The sequence below is a fragment of the Podarcis raffonei genome, chromosome 13, assembly GCF_027172205.1.
Source record: "Podarcis raffonei isolate rPodRaf1 chromosome 13, rPodRaf1.pri, whole genome shotgun sequence".
NCBI lineage: Eukaryota > Metazoa > Chordata > Lepidosauria > Squamata > Lacertidae > Podarcis > Podarcis raffonei.
The window spans coordinates 557,855-575,321 of record NC_070614.1 but is presented as its reverse complement, the minus strand read 5'-3'; the positions used below and the strand labels follow the sequence as shown (position 1 = coordinate 575,321).

General features: G+C 44.8%; 1 protein-coding gene across 3 annotated transcripts in view; it reads left to right on the top strand.

Moving 5' to 3' along the window:
* KIAA1671 (KIAA1671 ortholog) overlaps positions 1 to 16,762 on the top strand; it is an 84,428-nt gene extending 67,666 nt beyond the window's left edge. For all 3 annotated transcript variants that reach the window (XM_053363259.1, XM_053363258.1, XM_053363260.1), the window contains exons 6-8: positions 2,095 to 2,225; positions 3,516 to 3,633; positions 15,909 to 16,762. In XM_053363259.1, coding sequence (XP_053219234.1) covers positions 2,095 to 2,225; positions 3,516 to 3,594 — 210 coding nt within the window. In that variant the 3' untranslated portion in view covers positions 3,595 to 3,633; positions 15,909 to 16,762. The remainder of the gene's footprint in view (positions 1 to 2,094; positions 2,226 to 3,515; positions 3,634 to 15,908) is intronic.
* Positions 16,763 to 17,467: the final 705 nt, after the last annotated feature.

Here is a 17,467-nt window from a genome sequence, read left to right as displayed (position 1 = left end):
TTGCTTTAGATTATTTATAAGACGGGGAGACGGACTTCCTATTTGCGCCTTCCCCGATCGTGTCTAATTCAAAAAAAAAATTTTCTTTACAAATCCAATTTCCGTATTACTCACGGGTTGTTGCTTTTAGAGTCCAATTGTTCACAAGAAGAAGTCAGCGCTCTCCGACCACGGCATGCGGCTTCACTCCGCAGGAGAAGCAGTCGACTCTCAGCACGTCCCCCGTTCCGAAGCCTTTAAAAAGGCTCCTTCGCGGGTCGGGGGGGCGCAAATGGTGCCCGCCGAGTCACCAGGTTCACAGGCTTCAGCGCCTGTGATTTCTGAGGGTCCCTGTGACGCCGCAGCGGCAAGACCCGGATCCTGCAGAGCCGATTCCCTCCGGAGCTCGGAGGGAATCCGCCATTAGCCGATGGCGCTAACCCGGAAGTCCTAAAGTAACAAATACATTTGAAACAAGATTAAAACCATACAAAATAGGCATTCATGGCAAAGTCCATGGTTTATCTGGTTGGGAAAGCCTGTTGGAACAAAAATGTCTTCAGCTGTTTCCAGAAAGTGGACTCCTTCCATCTCTCATCCGAGATGCTGTTCCACAGAACAGTTGCAGCTGCACTAAAAGCCCTGTCCTGAGTTCCTGTGGAGTAGGGTTTTGGGAACTTGCAGGAGAGACTGTCCAGCAAACTGCAGAGATCTGCTGGGTGTCGTAAGTGTTAGGGCAGTCTGGTCTCAGCCTGGTCTCCCCTCAAAGGCCTCCTCAGGTCTTTTCCACGAGCTGCTCCTTGATTACTTGGTGACTGGATGCACTAGCCGGGTGCTCCATCCCTGAAATCATAGAATCATAGAGTTGGAAGAGACCACAAGGGCCATCGAGTCCAACCCCCTGCCAAGCAGGAAACACCATCAGAGCACTCCTGACATATGGTTGTCAAGCCTCTGCTTAAAGACCTCCAAAGAAGGAGACTCCACCACACTCCTTGGCAGCAAATTCCACTGTCAAACAGCTCTTACTGTCAGGAAGTTCTTCCTAATGTTTAGGTGGAATCTTCTTTCTTGTAGTTTGGATCCATTGCTCCGTGTCCGCTTCTCTGGAGCAGCAGAAAACAACCTTTCTCCCTCCTCTATGTGACATCCTTTTATATATTTGAACATGGCTATCATATCACCCCTTAACCTCCTCTTCTCCAGGCTAAACATGCCCAGCTCCCTTAGCCGTTCCTCATAAGGCATCGTTTCCAGGCCTTTGACCATTTTGGTTGCCCTCCTCTGGACACGTTCCAGTTTGTCAGTGTCCTTCTTGAACTGTGGTGCCCAGAACTGGACACAGTACTCCAGGTGAGGTCTGACCAGAGCAGAATACAGTGGCACTATTACTTCCCTTGATCTAGATGCTATACTCCTATTGATGCAGCCCAGAATTGCGTTGGCTTTTTTAGCTGCCGCATCACACTGTTGGCTCATGTCAAATTTGTGGTCAACCAAGACTCCTAGATCCTTTTCACATGTAGTGCTCTCAAGCCAGGTGTCACCCATCTTGTATTTGTGCCTCTCATTTTTTTTGCCCAAGTGCAATACTTCACATTTCTCCCTGTTAAAATTCATCTTGTTTGTTTTGGCCCAGTTCTCTAATCTGTCAAGGTCGTTTTGAAGTGTGATCCTGTCCTCTGGGGTGTTAGCTACCCCTCCCAGTTTGGTGTCATCTGCAAATTTGATCAGGATGCCCTTGAGTCCATCATCCAAGTCGTTGATAAAGATGTTGAATAAGACCGGGCCCAAGACAGAACCCTGTGGCACCCCACTAGTCACTCTTCTCCAGGATGAAGAGGAACCATTGATGAGCAGCCTTTGGGTTCGGTCAGTCAGCCAGTTGCAAATCCACTGAGTGGTAGCATAGTCAAGACCGCATTTTACCAGCTTCTTTACAAAAATATGCCCCTCCACATGATGCATAACCACCCCTGCCTGGTGATGGCCCTTGGCTAGACATTTCTTGGAGTGAGCTCATTGCTGATGGGTCCCTTTCTCACGCTGCCTTTTGTGAAACTTGTGATCCAACCATGACATTTACCAGAGGGTTCCCCTCTCGCCACCCTCCAGGCTCAACTCAGGAAAAGACATGAACCAGATGGAACAGGAGAAGTGCAGTTGTCCAAGTCACCAAAATTCCCGTTTCAGGCTGGAGTTCCTGCTGGCAGAGTTCTGCCTGTTGGCACGGAGAAAGAAGAGAGGTGAGGAGGCTTGTTGTCAGGGTGACATTCTGATAAATTCACCTTTAAGTTTTTCTGCAGATTTTACTGCTTTGCTACTTGTGAAAGCCCCACCTTCTAGCTTCCCAAAAGTCTTTTGGTTTCTGAGATTCCAGCAGGGGTTGCCCAAATACTTTAAATGCCTTTATAGTCATAAGGGCTGGTGACTTTAAAATTCTACATCTTGAAGTGGAATTCTACAGCTTATACAGTGGCACCTCAGTTTACGAACTTAATCCATTCTGGAAATGCGTTCTTAAACCAAAGCCGTTCTTAGACTGAGGTGTGCTTTCCCTAATGAGACCTCCCGCCGCCGGTGCCATCCCACCATTTGGCTTACGTTCATAGACCAAGGTAAAGTTTGCTAACTGGAACACTACTTTCAGTTTTGCGGAATTCGTATTCCAAATAGTTCATAAACAGGGCTGTTCTTGAACCAAGGTACCACTGTACTACATTCAAGACTACATACAGACCCTATTCTTGTCCCCAGTTTTGAGACTGTATTTACATAAATACCAGCACTTTGCTGAGTTTTTGCACTTTAAACATTTTTTAAATGAGAAGTGTGCTTTCAAAAGGCATGAAAAGCCTCTTGGGGAAACTTGGGGGACTCATGCAGTTTCTTTGTTTTTTGATTGCCCTGTTTCCAGCCCCAGATAAGCTACTATTTTCAATGTCCGTATTTTAAGTTTTTTCTTCTTGTTCTGTGAGTGAAGCCAATAAGGAATAACCCAGCAGAACTGTATTATCCTGTTCGCTGCACCTTCTATCAGATTTGGTCATCTGGCAGCATCTCAAAAGGCAAACAAAGGCTTCACTCATGGTGTCAGTGGGAGGAAGCGCAAAGCAGTTGCTGAGGAAAGTGGGCCGACACCACCTTGTCTTTCTGGGTTCAGGCGACCATAATCACCAGCCAGGGCTGCATTGGCAAGACTTCCGAACTTCTGCCCCAGCCAAGCTCAGCTTGATCAGCTGTGAGGGAGCAATGGCTGCAGTGCAGAGGGAAAAGATCCTCCTTTAGATGCATTAGTAGGATTGAATCCAAAGGTGTTGCTGAAACTTTGGGCAACCAGGATGTGTTCCCCGCCTTCTCACCTGTGCGCAAAGAGGACCAAACAAGGGCTAAGGGCAGAGGGAAGATGGGCTTGCGAGATGCAGGCACCCTCCTTATTTCAGCTCCCCAGTAATGAATTTCTCATGGAAGGACCTCGAATGGGATGTGCATTTGTTTGTAAAGGGGGTGACCCAGGCCTGTTTCCTGCATTCCAGGTCGGAGGAGCTGTCTCCACATTGGCTGAAGGAGCTGAAGTCCAAGAAGAGGCAGAGCCAATACGAGAACCAAGTGTGACGACCGAGGTCTGGAGGTGGCGGCAGTGGCGGTGATGGGGTTAGCTGCCTGTTGAGTGGAAGAGGGTCTGCAGAGCAAATGAGCGTGGCCCAATGCAGGGGGGAAAGGGTGACATGGGGCCATCAGCCATAATGTCTCATTGAGGAGCTCTGGATTCCAGATGCTGGGGTGGCGAGCATTTTTTAGAAACTTTGGTTTTTTGAAATCATTTTTAGTTGGTTTTACAAATACAGTGGTACCTCGGGATGCGAACAGGATCCGTTCCGGAGCCACATTCGCATCCTGAAGCGAACGTAACAAGCGACAGCACGTGGGCGGGTTGCGGTTTGCTGCTTCCGTGCATGAGCGTGACGTCATTTTGAGCATTTGCGCATGCACGAGCGGCGAAACCTGGAAGTAACGCGCTCTGTTACTTCCAGGTTGCCGCGGAGCGCAACTCAAACATGCTCAATGCGAAGCACATTCAACCTGAGGTATGACTGTACAAAGTTATAAAAAGTATCCAAATATATATCCATATATAGAGATTTCTCCAAATCTGAGGACTTCCCCCAATCCACTCCATGGGGTCCCATTTTAAACATTTAATCAGTGATGGCCAAACTTGGCCCTCCATCTGTTTTGGGACTACCAATTCCCAACATCCCTGACCACTGGTCCTGTTAGCTAGGGATGATGGGAGTTGTAGTCCCAAAACAGATGGAAGGCCAATTTTGGCCATCACTGCATTTATTACTACATATTCTTTGCTACTGCAACTTTTATATCAATCCATATTATACATGGTAATTGTTACACTACAAATGAAATCAAAGTCCTGCTAATGTTTCCATCTGCTTACAGTGGTTTCCTAAATAACTTACAAATTTTTCCCATTCTTCTATAAAGTTTTGTCCTCTTGGTTTCTGAGTTTTCCAGTCAGTTTTGCCATCTCGGCATGGTCCATCAGTTTGGTTTGCCACTCCTCTCTGGTAGGGACTTTGTGTTCTTTCCATTTCTGGGTGAGTAACATCTGGGCAGCTGTTGTTCCATACATGAAAAGTCTTTTCTGTTCCTTTGGAATGTTGGTACCTGTAATTCCTAATAGAAAAGCTTCTGGTTTCTTAAGAAAGGTTATTTTAAGCATTTTTTTTATTTCATTATATATCATCTCCCAGAAAGCTTTTATTACCTTACATTTCCACCACATATGGACACGTTCTCAAGATGGAGGGTGAGGGAACAGCTGCAGTCGCCTGCGGTTCCTGCGCAATGTTTGCCATCTTGCCAAAGGTTGCAGGCAGCTTTACCTGCAGCAATTGCATGTTGATTGCCCTCTTACAAGACAAAGTCCAGCAACTGGAGGAACGTGTAGCTACGCTCCAAAGAATTAGAGAGCTGGAGCTCTTCTTGGAAGCAACAGAGCACACCATCTCCACCAAGGAGGAGACAGGGGACTCCCCTGAGAAGGAGGCTAGTTCACCAACACAGGAGCCAGATATATGGAGAAACGTGACTCAAAGAAGTAGGAGGCCCAGGTTTCACTCTGATTGTTTAGAAATACACAATCGCTTTGATGTCCTCTCCCCTAGCATGGAAGACGAAGAGCAGACTCCATTTGAGGATCTCTCCCTCATTACAGTCGATCAGGTATATGAAGACGAGCAGCAAAGTCAGTCCTCAGGGAATGTGCAGGCGACCGTGGAACGGACAGCTCACGGAAGAACCCCGACCAGACCTAAGAGGAGGCGTGTAGTGGTGATAGGGGATTCCCTACTGAGGGGAACAGAAGCAGTGATCTGTGGGCCTGACAAGATGTCTCGGGAAGTGTGCTGTCTCCCCTGGGCTAAAATCCAAGATGTAACTGAACGACTGCAAGGAATCATAAAACCCACTGACAAATACCCCTTCCTCTTGGTTCATGTGGGAACCAATGACACTGCAAGCAATAGCCTCCAGAAGATCAAAAGAGACTACGAGGCTCTGGGCAGGAAATTGAAGCAATTAAATGCACAAATTGTCATCTCATCTGTCCTCCCAGTTGAACGACGTGGCCCAGGGAGAGAGGGAAAAATAGTGGAAGTGAACAACTGGCTTCGCAAATGGTGTAAACAGGAACGGTTTGGATTCTTAGATCACGGAATGCAGTTTCTTAAAGATGGACTTCTGGCAAGCGATGGGCTGCACCTCACAATGGTTGGGAGGAATGTTTTTGCCAAAAATCTCAGAAACCTCATCAGGAGGGCTTTAAACTGACTAATGTGGGGGAGGGAGACAGTGCTCCTGAAGGTAGGAGTCTATCAATTGATGAAGATGATCATCCCAATGTCATAGACCAAATGGAGCAAACAGCACACAGACCTAGTGGTGGGAGGAAAAAATCCTTAAATAAGAGACACGGGGGAATGATTAATGGACTTCAATGTCTGTACACTAATGCGCAAAGCATGGGAAATAAACAAGATGAGCTTGAGCTCTTGGTACAGCAAACTAAATATGACATAATAGGCATCACTGAAACCTGGTGGGATAAGTCCCACGATTGGAATGTAATAATGGAGGGATACAATCTATTTCAGAGAAACAGACCAGACAAGAAAGGAGGAGGGATGTGTCAGGGATGTGTATACCTGTGAAGAGATCCAAGATTTAGAACCTCAAAGCCAAAGTGAGAGCATTTGGGTCAAAATTAAGGGAGAGAAGCATAACAGTGACCTCATTGTGGGAGTTTACTATAGATCCCCAAGCCAAACGGAGGACATAGATGATGCCTTCCTGGAACAGATGGCCAAGCATGCAAAAGGAAGGGAGATAGTAGTAATGGGGGACTTCAATTACCCGGATATTTGTTGGATGTCAAACTCATCCATGAGCATAAGGTCAAACAGATTCCTCACTGGCCTTGCAGACAACTTCATTGTCCAGAAAGTGGGAGAAGCAACAAGAGGAACAGCCATTTTAGATCTGGTCCCAACCAATGTTGATGACCTGGTTAGTGGGGTAGAAGTGGAAGGATCATTAGGCGCGAGTGATCATGCTCTTCTGAAGTTTACTATACAGCGGAAAGGAGCAGCCAAGCATACTAGGACTCAATTTCTTGACTTTAAGAAAGCCGACTTCATAAAACTTAGGGAAGTGCTGGGTGAGATCCCATGGACAGTAGTACTAAAAGGAAAGGGAGTTCATGATGGCTGGGAGTTTGTTAAGAGGGAGATAGTAAAAGCACAACTTCAGGCAATACCAATGAGACGGAAACATGGAAGGTACCTAAAGAAGCCAGGGTGGCTATCTAAAGAACTTTTAACTGAGTTAAGATTAAAAAAGGATGTGTACAAAAAATGGAAAAGGGGGGAAACCACCAAAGAGGAATTCAAACAAATAGCCAGCACATGTAGACACAAAGTCAGAAAAGCTAAAGCACAGAATGAACTCAGGCTTGCTAGAGAGGTTAAAAGCAACAAAAAAGGCTTTTATGGGTATGTTCGTAGCAAAAGGAAGAACAAAGAAACAGTGGGGTCGCTCAGAGGAGAAGATGGTGAAATGCAAACAGGGGACACAGAAAGGACTGAACTCCTCAATGCCTTATTTGCCTCAGTCTTCTCCGATAAAGAAAACAATGCCCGACCTGAAGAATTTGGAGCAAATGATTCAGCAGAGGAAACACAGCCCAGAATAACTAAGGAGATAGTACAAGAATACTTGGCTAGTTTAGATGTATTCAAGTCTCCAGGGCCAGATGAACTGCATCCAAGAGTATTAAAAGAACTGGCAGATGTGATCTCAGAACCACTGGCAGTCATCTTTGAGAATTCCTGGAGAACAGGTGAAGTCCCGGCAGACTGGAGGAGGGCAAATGTTGTCCCTATTTTCAAAAAGGGGGAAAGAGAGGACCCAAATAATTACCGCCCAGTCAGTCTGACATCAATACCAGGGAAGATTCTGGAGCAGATCATTAAGCAAACAGTCTGTGAGCACCTAGAAAGGAATGCTGTGATCACCAATAGTCAGCATGGATTTCTGAAAAATAAGACATGTCAGACTAACCTGATCTCGTTTTTTGACAGAATTACAAGCCTGGTAGATGAAGGGAACGCAGTGGATGTAGCCTACCTTGATTTCAGCAAGGCATTTGACAAGGTGCCCCATGATATTCTTGTAAAGAAGCTGGTAAAATGCGGTCTTGACTATGCTACCACTCAGTGGATTTGTAACTGGCTGACTGACCAAACCCAAAGGGTGCTCATCAATGGTTCCTCTTCATCCTGGAGAAGAGTGACTAGTGGGGTGCCACAGGGTTCTGTCTTGGGCCCGGTCTTATTCAACATCTTTATCAACAACTTGGATGATGGACTCAGGGGCATCCTGATCAAATTTGCAGATGACACCAAACTGGGAGGGGTGGCTAACACCCCAGAGGACAGGATCACACTTCAAAACGACCTTGACAGATTAGAGAACTGGGCCCAAACAAACAAGATGAATTTTAACAGGGAGAAATGTAAAGTATTGCACTTGGGCAAAAAAAATGAGAGGCACAAATACAAGATGGGTGACACCTGGCTTGAGAGCACTACATGTGAAAAGGATCTAGGAGTCTTGGTTGACCACAAACTTGACATGAGCCAACAGTGTGATGCGGCAGCTAAAAAAGCCAACGCAATTCTGGGCTGCATCAATAGGAGTATAGCATCTAGATCAAGGGAAGTAATAGTGCCACTGTATTCTGCTCTGGTCAGACCTCACCTGGAGTACTGTGTCCAGTTCTGGGCACCACAGTTCAAGAAGGACACTGACAAACTGGAACGTGTCCAGAGGAGGGCAACCAAAATGGTCAAAGGCCTGGAAACGATGCCTTATGAGGAACGGCTAAGGGAGCTGGGCATGTTTAGCCTGGAGAAGAGGAGGTTAAGGGGTGATATGATAGCCATGTTCAAATATATAAAAGGATGTCACATAGAGGAGGGAGAAAGGTTGTTTTCTGCTGCACCAGAGAAGCGGACACGGAGCAATGGATCCAAACTACAAGAAAGAAGATTCCACCTAAACATTAGGAAGAACTTCCTGACAGTAAGAGCTGTTTGACAGTGGAATTTGCTGCCAAGGAGTGTGGTGGAGTCTCCTTCTTTGGAGGTCTTTAAGCAGAGGCTTGACAACCATATGTCAGGAGTGCTCTGATGGTGTTTCCTGCTTGGCAGGGGGTTGGACTCGATGGCCCTTGAGGTCTCTTCCAACTCTATGATTCTATGATTCTATGAAAAGGTACCTTCTTTTTCTTTACATGTCCAGCAGGTATTTGTACTTGTCCTATACATTTTTGTCAGCTTAGTAGGTGTCAGATATCATTGGTACATCATTTTCATATAGTTTTCTTTCAGTGCACTGTAAATTTCAAGTCTGTTTTCCATAACCTTTCCCAATCTGCCATTTGGATATTATGTCCCAAATCCTTTGCCCAGTGTATCATTACTGACTTGTTCATGTTTGTATGCCACTCTAAAAGCAAACTAGACATTTTGGACAATAATTTAACATTATTTTCTAACAACTGTTTTTGAAATCTTGATATTTCACAACTAAAACTTTTCTTTTTATCTGTCTTAGAGATATAATCTAATTGGTGATACTGTAACCAATCCGTTAATAAATCTCTTATCGCCTCCTAGTCGGCCAATTTTTTCAGAGATATTGTTTCTAAAGCCACCAAGATGTTTTTTGTTCTAATAAGTTTTTATATTTTCCCCTTATCATAAAAATTTATTTTGTTATTAAGTGGTTCTGAAAACCTTTATGCACCTTTGCTTTTTCATAACATAAGTATTTGTGCCATCCAAATCTATTATCGTGTCCTTCTAGATTTAAAAGATCTGCAATTTATTTCATGGAATGCTGGGGACAGTGGATTGGGTATTTCCTCTCGCATGACCTCAGGCAGGAGCAAAGACTTGTGGGAGGCAGGCACTTCCTCCTCAGTCTTTTTTCTCCTGCCTTACTCAGCAGTCTGTTTTGCCTGGCTTTCCTTCTTCAGATAAGTTTTTCAATTTTGATCTCATTTTATTATTGCTTTATTTTATCTAGTCCTGCTTAGTTTTAGCAACTTACCCCGTCTTTGAGTCTTGCATACACACACACACTCTCCCAAAAATATTTCATCCCTCCCGACCCTGGTTGTTTCCCTTAGCAACCTTAGTTCTTCTTGTTTTTAGTTTATTTCGTATACTTTCTTGCAGAGCATCCTTGTATAATGTTCTCCTTCACGGTCACTGAATATGCTCGTTTTTTGCATGCTCTGGCTCCGTTTTGCCACATTTATCAGATTTAAAGATGGGGGGGGTGGGATCCTACCCAAGTCTTTTTGCAATTGCAGCTCAATTTTAGTGGCTGCTGGCTCCAAATCACCACCTCATTTCTTTGGTGATTTCTACAGCCTTTAGCCATTATTTTCTGTATCATTTCAGGCTTCATTAAGGCTTCATATTGACTACTCTCCTCGTTCGTGGTACGGCAGAAGGAGTTGGGGTTATTATTCCTCAGCAATATATTCTCCTCCCAGTTCGCAGTCATGGCAACGGAGTGAGCAGGCACTGATAGACTGCTTCTGAACCTCCTAGTTAAGGAGTGATTCAATTGTTTATTATTATTTTCACTTATTATTCTGCGTCTTGCAGACCCAATCCACTTGTGACTGCATTGGAGAGATGTATGTTTGTGCCATTTCCCATAGTCCATGATTGTGGCATTGGAAGAGAACGCGTTCATATTTATCCGTTCCTAGACGACCTGCTCCTCCAGGCAACATCCCTTCAACAGGCTCATCTCCATTTGCAGATCACCCTCAATCTCACAGCTTCTTGATCAACTACAAAAAAGTTGCTTGGCTCCATCACAAAGGATCATTCACTTAGGTACCCGGCTAGATACGGTTCAAATCTCGTGACTCTTCACCAGAGCAGATCAGCAAAATCTCCACAGCGGCAGCTTCAATCTTAAAGACAAAAAAGATGGCAGCCAAACAACTGTCAACAATTCTAGGTCTCTGCATGTGAGCCTCTCAGATTACACCTTGAGCGAAACACCACACAAGAACCCTGCAGTGGTTTTTACTTCTGCATCAATGAGAGATCATTCAAAATTGGCCCAGGTCTTTGCTCTTATCTCCTCAACTCAAACTGTCCATGCTGCGCAAACCTCCAGTCTTTGGAAAGGCATTCCATTCAGAAATCCCTGCAGCACTCAGGTAACCATGTTTACAAGGTTTAATCTCTCTACACTCAATGCCTCCGAAGGCCACTTACTCCATCAATTGGCTAGAGTTGAGAGCAGCCAGACTGGCAATTGTTTGCTTCTCCTCTCGTCTTCAACTCCATCACTTTGAACAGACAACTCAACAACAAAAGTCCACATATCTCATTAAGGAGAGACCCATTTGGAATCTCTCCAGAAAGAGATGGCTCTTCTCTTCAGTTGGGCTGAGAGTCAACTCCTCAGCCTCACGGCAGATCTTACCACCGGTGACGGCAAACAGTTTGATTGAGCAGATCCCAGGTAAATCAAGGGGGATGGATACTGAATGAACAGGAGTTTCTTCAGATTGAACAATGCTGGGGTCCTCTACAAGTCGATCTCTTTGCTCACAAGCTAAACTGTCAGCTACCCCATTACTTTGGCAGGTTCAAAGACAACCAAGCAGACACCTGGGATGCCCTAATGACACCATGGCCGAAGGAATTATTGTATGCCTTCCCTCCTCAAGCTATCATTCCGAGAGTCCTCTGAAAGATCAGGTTGGAAACAGCTCAGGTGGGTCTTGTTGCACCATTCTGGCCCCGCAGACCTTGGCTGTCAGAGATTCAGGCTTTCAGTGGCACCACCATTTCATCTTCCTGTATTTACTTCGCCAGGAACCATTGACTCATCCAATCCTACAATGGTTGAACCTGACTGCATGGCGTTTGAGCGCTATAGACTGAAATATCGTGGTCTGGATGAGATTGTTATCTCCACCATTCTAGCTTCCAGATGTCCATCCACAAGATGTATTTATCAATCAACATGGTCAGCCTTTACCTCCTAGTGTAAAGCTGTGGCCACGCAGAGTTCTCCACTATCTCCAACATGGTCTGCAAAATGGTCTATGGCCCAATACTTTAAAATGTCACCTTTCCACCATTTCTTCGACTTTAAGTTCTGCTGGCTGTTCTTCGCTGTCACAGAACGTTGCTAATCAAACGTTTCCTCAAAGGAACTATGTTACAGCATCCTCCAGTGAGTACCGTTTTCCATCATGGAACTTGCATTCTGTTCTGTCAGCACTGCAACTGCCTCCATTTGAACCACTATGCCAAATTTCCTTAAAGACCCTTTCTTTTGAAATCCTATTTTTGGTTACGATACCTCAGGTGAGATGAGTTTCAGAACTGTCAGCCTTGTCGGTAGCAAAGCATTTATGCATCTTCCATTAGGAGAAGGTGGAAGATCCCTCCTTTCTACCAAAAGATCTTACAAAATTCCACATTCGACAGGAACTCATTCTCCTGACTTTTTGTGCTGATCCAAAACATCCGTTGGAAAAGGCTTGGCACTCTTTGGATGTCCGCAGAGCCTTAAAAGTGTATATACACTAATTCTTTGTTTGTGTCTTTTCATCCTTCCACCTTAGGAGCAAAGGGCACTTCAGTTTCCTTAGCTAGAGGGATTAGGGCGGGCATTTCCTTAGCTTATGATACTATGAAATTGCCCCACCCATCTCATATTTTGCTCAGTCCTCTGGTTCAGCCTCGACTTCTGCTGCCTTTATGGCTGATGCCACTTTAATAGAGATTTGTAGGGCAGCCACTTGGTCGCCTCCTTCCACTTTCACTAGGCATTGTAATTACAGAAAGGTAGCCGTGTTGGTCTGCCATAGTCAAAACAAAAAAATTTTTTCCTTCCAGTAGCACTTCGTGTATCTGAAGAAGTGTGCATGCACACGAAAGCTCATACCAAGAACTAACTTAGTTGGTCTTTAGGCATTGTAAGTTAAACTAAATGTCTTCAGCTGAGGCGGCTTTTGGCCATACAGTGTATACCAAGTTTTGTAGTCAGTGCGTAAGCCGGATTGGGAAGTGCTGTGGTATGTCCCAATCCACTGTTCCCAGCGTCCCATGAAATAAATAGAATGATTGGCTTACCTGAAGTGTAGATTTATGAATTGGGGATGCTGGGGACAGTGGAACCCTCCCTATGATGGTCTGCAGTCGCACTGATTTTTTTCCTTTAGGAGGGGTACTATTGACTCTGTTGCTTCTATTTTTATTGATTTATGAGCCAGGAAGGGAGGCAGGCTGCTATTATTGTTTCTGGTGCATTGGTGAACGTTACTGCTTGGCAAATCCGAAAAACTGAGGAAATGCCTGCCTCCCACAAGTCTTTGCTCTTGCCTGAGGTCATGTGAGAGGAAATACCCAATCCACTTTCCCCAGCGTCCCCATTTTATAAATCTACACCTCAGGTAAGCCAATCGTTCTTTTTCCAATGTTATCCATTCCCAGATCCAGCAACTGCAGGACGCTTCATAATATAATTTAAAATCTGGCAGGGCGAAGCCTCCTCTCTCTTTAGCATCTGTTAACAATTTATGTTTTATCCTTGGTTTTGTTCCCTGCCAGATAAATCTAGAAATAACTTTTTGCCATTCCTTGAAGTGTCCTGTACTTCCAATCACCGGTATCACTCATATTCTTCCCCAAAAAGATAAATTCATCCTACCCGAAATCTCTAAATTTCTTTTTATAGTGGTACCTTGGTTCTCAAACTTAATCTGTTCCAGAAGTCTGTTCCAAAATCAAAGCATTCCAAAACCAAGACTCGCTTTCCCATAGAAAGTAATGCAAAATGGATTAATCCGTTCCAGACTTGTAAAAACAACCCCTAAAACAGCAATTTAACATGAATTTTACTATCTAACGAAACCATTGATCCATAAAATGAAAGCAATAATCAATGTACTATACTATAAAATAAGTATTGTAGATGATAAAAATTAAAATTATTTTTTTTCTTACCTGCACTGATGATAGTCAATGTTTGGATGGGGGGCTTTTATCCATTTCTGCAGTCACACAATCAATCAATCAATCAATCAATCAATAATAAAATGAAGAACAAGCCACACAAACGAAAAAGCCACACAAACAAAAATGCAAAAAATAGCAAAAACAAAAGCACCAAATATAAGCTCCAAATATCACCTCAGAACACTGCAATTGGAAAGGGAAGGCTTTGATTACAATGGGGGGTGCAAATTAGCAGTGCAACAGTGAAAATGGGAGGAAAAAGGCTTTGATTACAATGGGGCAATGCAAATTAGCAGCTCAACAGTGAAAATGGAAGTTCAGGAGCATGTTCGGCTTCCGAAGCAAAGTTTGCAAACCAGAACACTGACTTTTGTAAGAACACTTGAATGATAGGCAGCGTTCAAGTTCCAAGTTGTTCAGGAACTAAGCTGTTCAAAAACCGAGGTACCACTGTATTTCTTTCCAAGTATTTATGTAATTGTCTTTAAATATATTTTAAAGTCTAATGTTTTTAGCTGTCAGTCATACCCCCCCAGATATTTAATGTGTAAGTCTGTAAGTTTCTGGAAACTTTATGAATGGGAAAACTTTTTGCCTCCCTAATTGACAAAGCTGGCCCACCTATGAGGCAAGGGGAAGCACCCGGCTCAGGCAGCGGAAATGCAAGAGGTGGTTCTCCACCTGCCCCACTGCTTCTCCTGCTCCCAGAATGTCTCCCTCTCACTGGTGAGAGGGGGTGTTCCAGCAGGAGGGGCCACCACTCGGCTTCCCTGTCCGCAGGCAGAGAAACACATCAGCAACGCTTTGCAAATGCCAAGTGTTATAAATGCCGGCCTGGTTGCTCAAGAGCAAACAGGCAAGACTTCCTGTTGGTGTCTTTCCAAGGCTTTATTATCTGTCCAAAATGTTCACAATGCAGATCGACTCTTTTCCATGTCTGCTCAGTCACTAGCAGAATCTGGGAGTGGGTGGTCCTTAAACTTTCCCCAGCAGAGCAGTTTTTTGACCCCCATCCTACGCCTCCCCTCTCTGTGCAGAGAGGGCATGGGCAAGGGGGGACCTGCCTCCCCCCCGCTTCGCTCAGGTTCAGTGTTGTGGCTCTCCCTTGCATCTTCCGAGCCCTGCATCCCTTTCCCCACTGGAGGCATGGCTTCGCTCCTCCTCGGAGGACAAGCTGCTTCTCACAATCTTTGGCGGCTCCCTGTAATCCAACTGCCCTTCCACCTCCTGCCTCTGAGCTGATGGCAGTTCCCTGACACCAAGGCTCCTGCGGTGGAAGGGAAGGGATGGGGTGGGGAGGGGGAAGGAGGGAGAAATTCCCATTTTGCTTCAAGTGGTGAAATGGGCCACTCCTGCCTGTTGGAATTAGCAGACACAAGTTACTTGTAGAATCCTAGAATTGTAGATTTGGAACAGACCTCAAGAATCATCTAGTCCAACCCCCTGCAATGCAGGAATCTCAACTAAAACAGCTGTGACAAAGGACCATCCAACTTCTGCTTAAAAACCTCCAAGGAAGGAGAGTCCACCCAAAGGAGACTGTTCCACAGTTGAACTGTCAAAAAGTTTTTTCTGATGTTTCGTCTGAATCTCCTTTCTTAGAACTTGAATCCATTGGTTCAGGTCCTACCCTCCAGAGCAGGAGAAAACAAACTTGCTCCATCTTCCCTGTAACAGCCCTTGAGATATTTGAAGATGGCTATCAGGAATTTGAAGAGGGTTGTTAGCAGCTAAACAATAGTAATAATAGTAATAATTTATTGATGATGATAATGATAATGATAATGATAATAATAATAATAATAATAATAATAATAATAATAATAATAATAATATATGAAAGCATGGCCTCCTTTGGCTTGCAGGGGCTCTCCAGAGTCTGTGGCAAAGAAAGTTCTTCTCCATTACCAGCCACCTGCTCTTATTTTAATAGAGATGCGAAGGAATAAATCTGAAGCTCTCTGCATGCAAAACGTGTTCCATCACTGAGCAACAATTTCTCCCCACGGGTTAAGTTAGACCCTAATGAGGGAAAGATGCACTGCTCCTACGAACGCAGCAGCCCTTGCCCGCCTGCGTTTTCCAGCAGCTGGGATTCAGAAGTATTGCTGCCTCTGAAGGCAGAGCAGAGCCACTGTGTCTGGAAGCCATTGACAGCCATCCAAGTTGGTGGCCATCGCTGCCTCCTGTCCGTGAGAGTTCCACAGTTTAACTATGCACTGTGTGAAGAAGGCCTTGTTCCACCAGCAGATATGAAATAGTGTTTCTCCCCCAACTTTCCAGGTGGAAGTCTGGATGACTTGGAAGACAGAAGAAGCCTTAACTTGCTCACGCCCCTCTCCCCTACTACTGCTGCTTCCTGCCCTGACTGCTGTGTGCCTTTCCATCTGGTGTGAAGAATTTCTCCATAGTCCATGGTGGGCCTGATGCAGAAGGCTGTCCAACTCCTCAGGATCCATTCCGCCCCTCCGCAGCTGTGGCTGTTATGGTCTCCTAGTTGTGCTGCAGAGCTGACCCCCCACTCCAGCTGCCGGCGGGGCGGTGCTGTGCCTGACACACTGGCCTTCTGGCTGGGGAATTGGGCACACCAACCTGCTCTTTGTTGGCTTATGAACAAAGAGAGGATGTTGTAGCGGATGAACTTATAGGCTGGTCTCTTGCAAAAAGACTTGTTGCTGTCTGAGGATGGGAAATGGAAAGAGGAAGAAACAGATTATGTTTACTGCCATATTGAAAGAGGAAACTTGACTGATTATTTTTTAAGAAAATTTTGATTGACTGGTACTAACTTTGTGGATCATCTGTTCCGCCAAGACAATGTGATATATACTCTTTCTTTCTTTTTTAGGATCAAAGGAGATTTTATTGTTTAAGTGAGATTGTATGTGCATGTGTTTTGTCAGCACACAGAGTAATGAGCATCCCATTTCTAGAGGGATAAAGCAATAACATCAGACAGTCCTGATTAAAATAGTTGTAAATAATCTGAGGGGTGGTTCCCCACCCTTCACTATTTACTGAAAAAAGAAGGGAAGTCTCACCTTGCCAGTATCAGGGCTGCGTAGGAACCATGCTGGGTTCTCTTGCTGGAAGTTTAAGTTTTTTCTTTCTGTAAATAAAGGGGTAAATAAATAGTTTATATTCCTCTGATTATTTCAAAAGTTCAGTTGCAGAAGTGTGTACCTATTTTTCCACAAATGTTAAACTTGGATGATATCAGTGAAGGAGCTTAGGGTCCCTGCCTGTGGTCTCCAAGCGTTCTTGGAGACAGACTCTAAGAAGCCTTTTTACCTTGTCACAATCTGTCAAAAGAAATCCAGGGTTGCTCATTCTTGTGAATGTACGGGGGGGGGCAGGTGAATTATGACCCTGCAAAGCACCTTCCTTCCTCTTTTCCATTACTGAGTCTCTGCTTTTGCCATCTAGGAAGCCTCTTTACCTGAACAAGTTCCCATGAAGGATCTGCAAGATTCTTTCTTCCATAGTGAGGTTTCTCTGTTGCTTTTGTTGTTTCCTTACCCAAAGCCCCCATGTTTGGGATTCCTTCTTTGGATGTTAAGAAAATAGCATTACCCCTAAGTGCTCTTCCCAGAAATGTTCTATTTTCAGAAAATTAAAGTTTATATTGTCACAGAATTAGACAGATTTCTATTGCATTGCACAGATGTCCTCCATGGACATGCACACACGGTCTGTGGTGGGCAGAAGATTTCACTGCTGAGCAGTGTCTCACAAGTTCACAGCCCTGTTGGGAGTACAAAAATGCATCTGCACTGGCCCTTAGGAACGGGCAGGGGATGTGTCCCACTGATCTAGGCCTAACCCTGAAGATGAGCATCCCC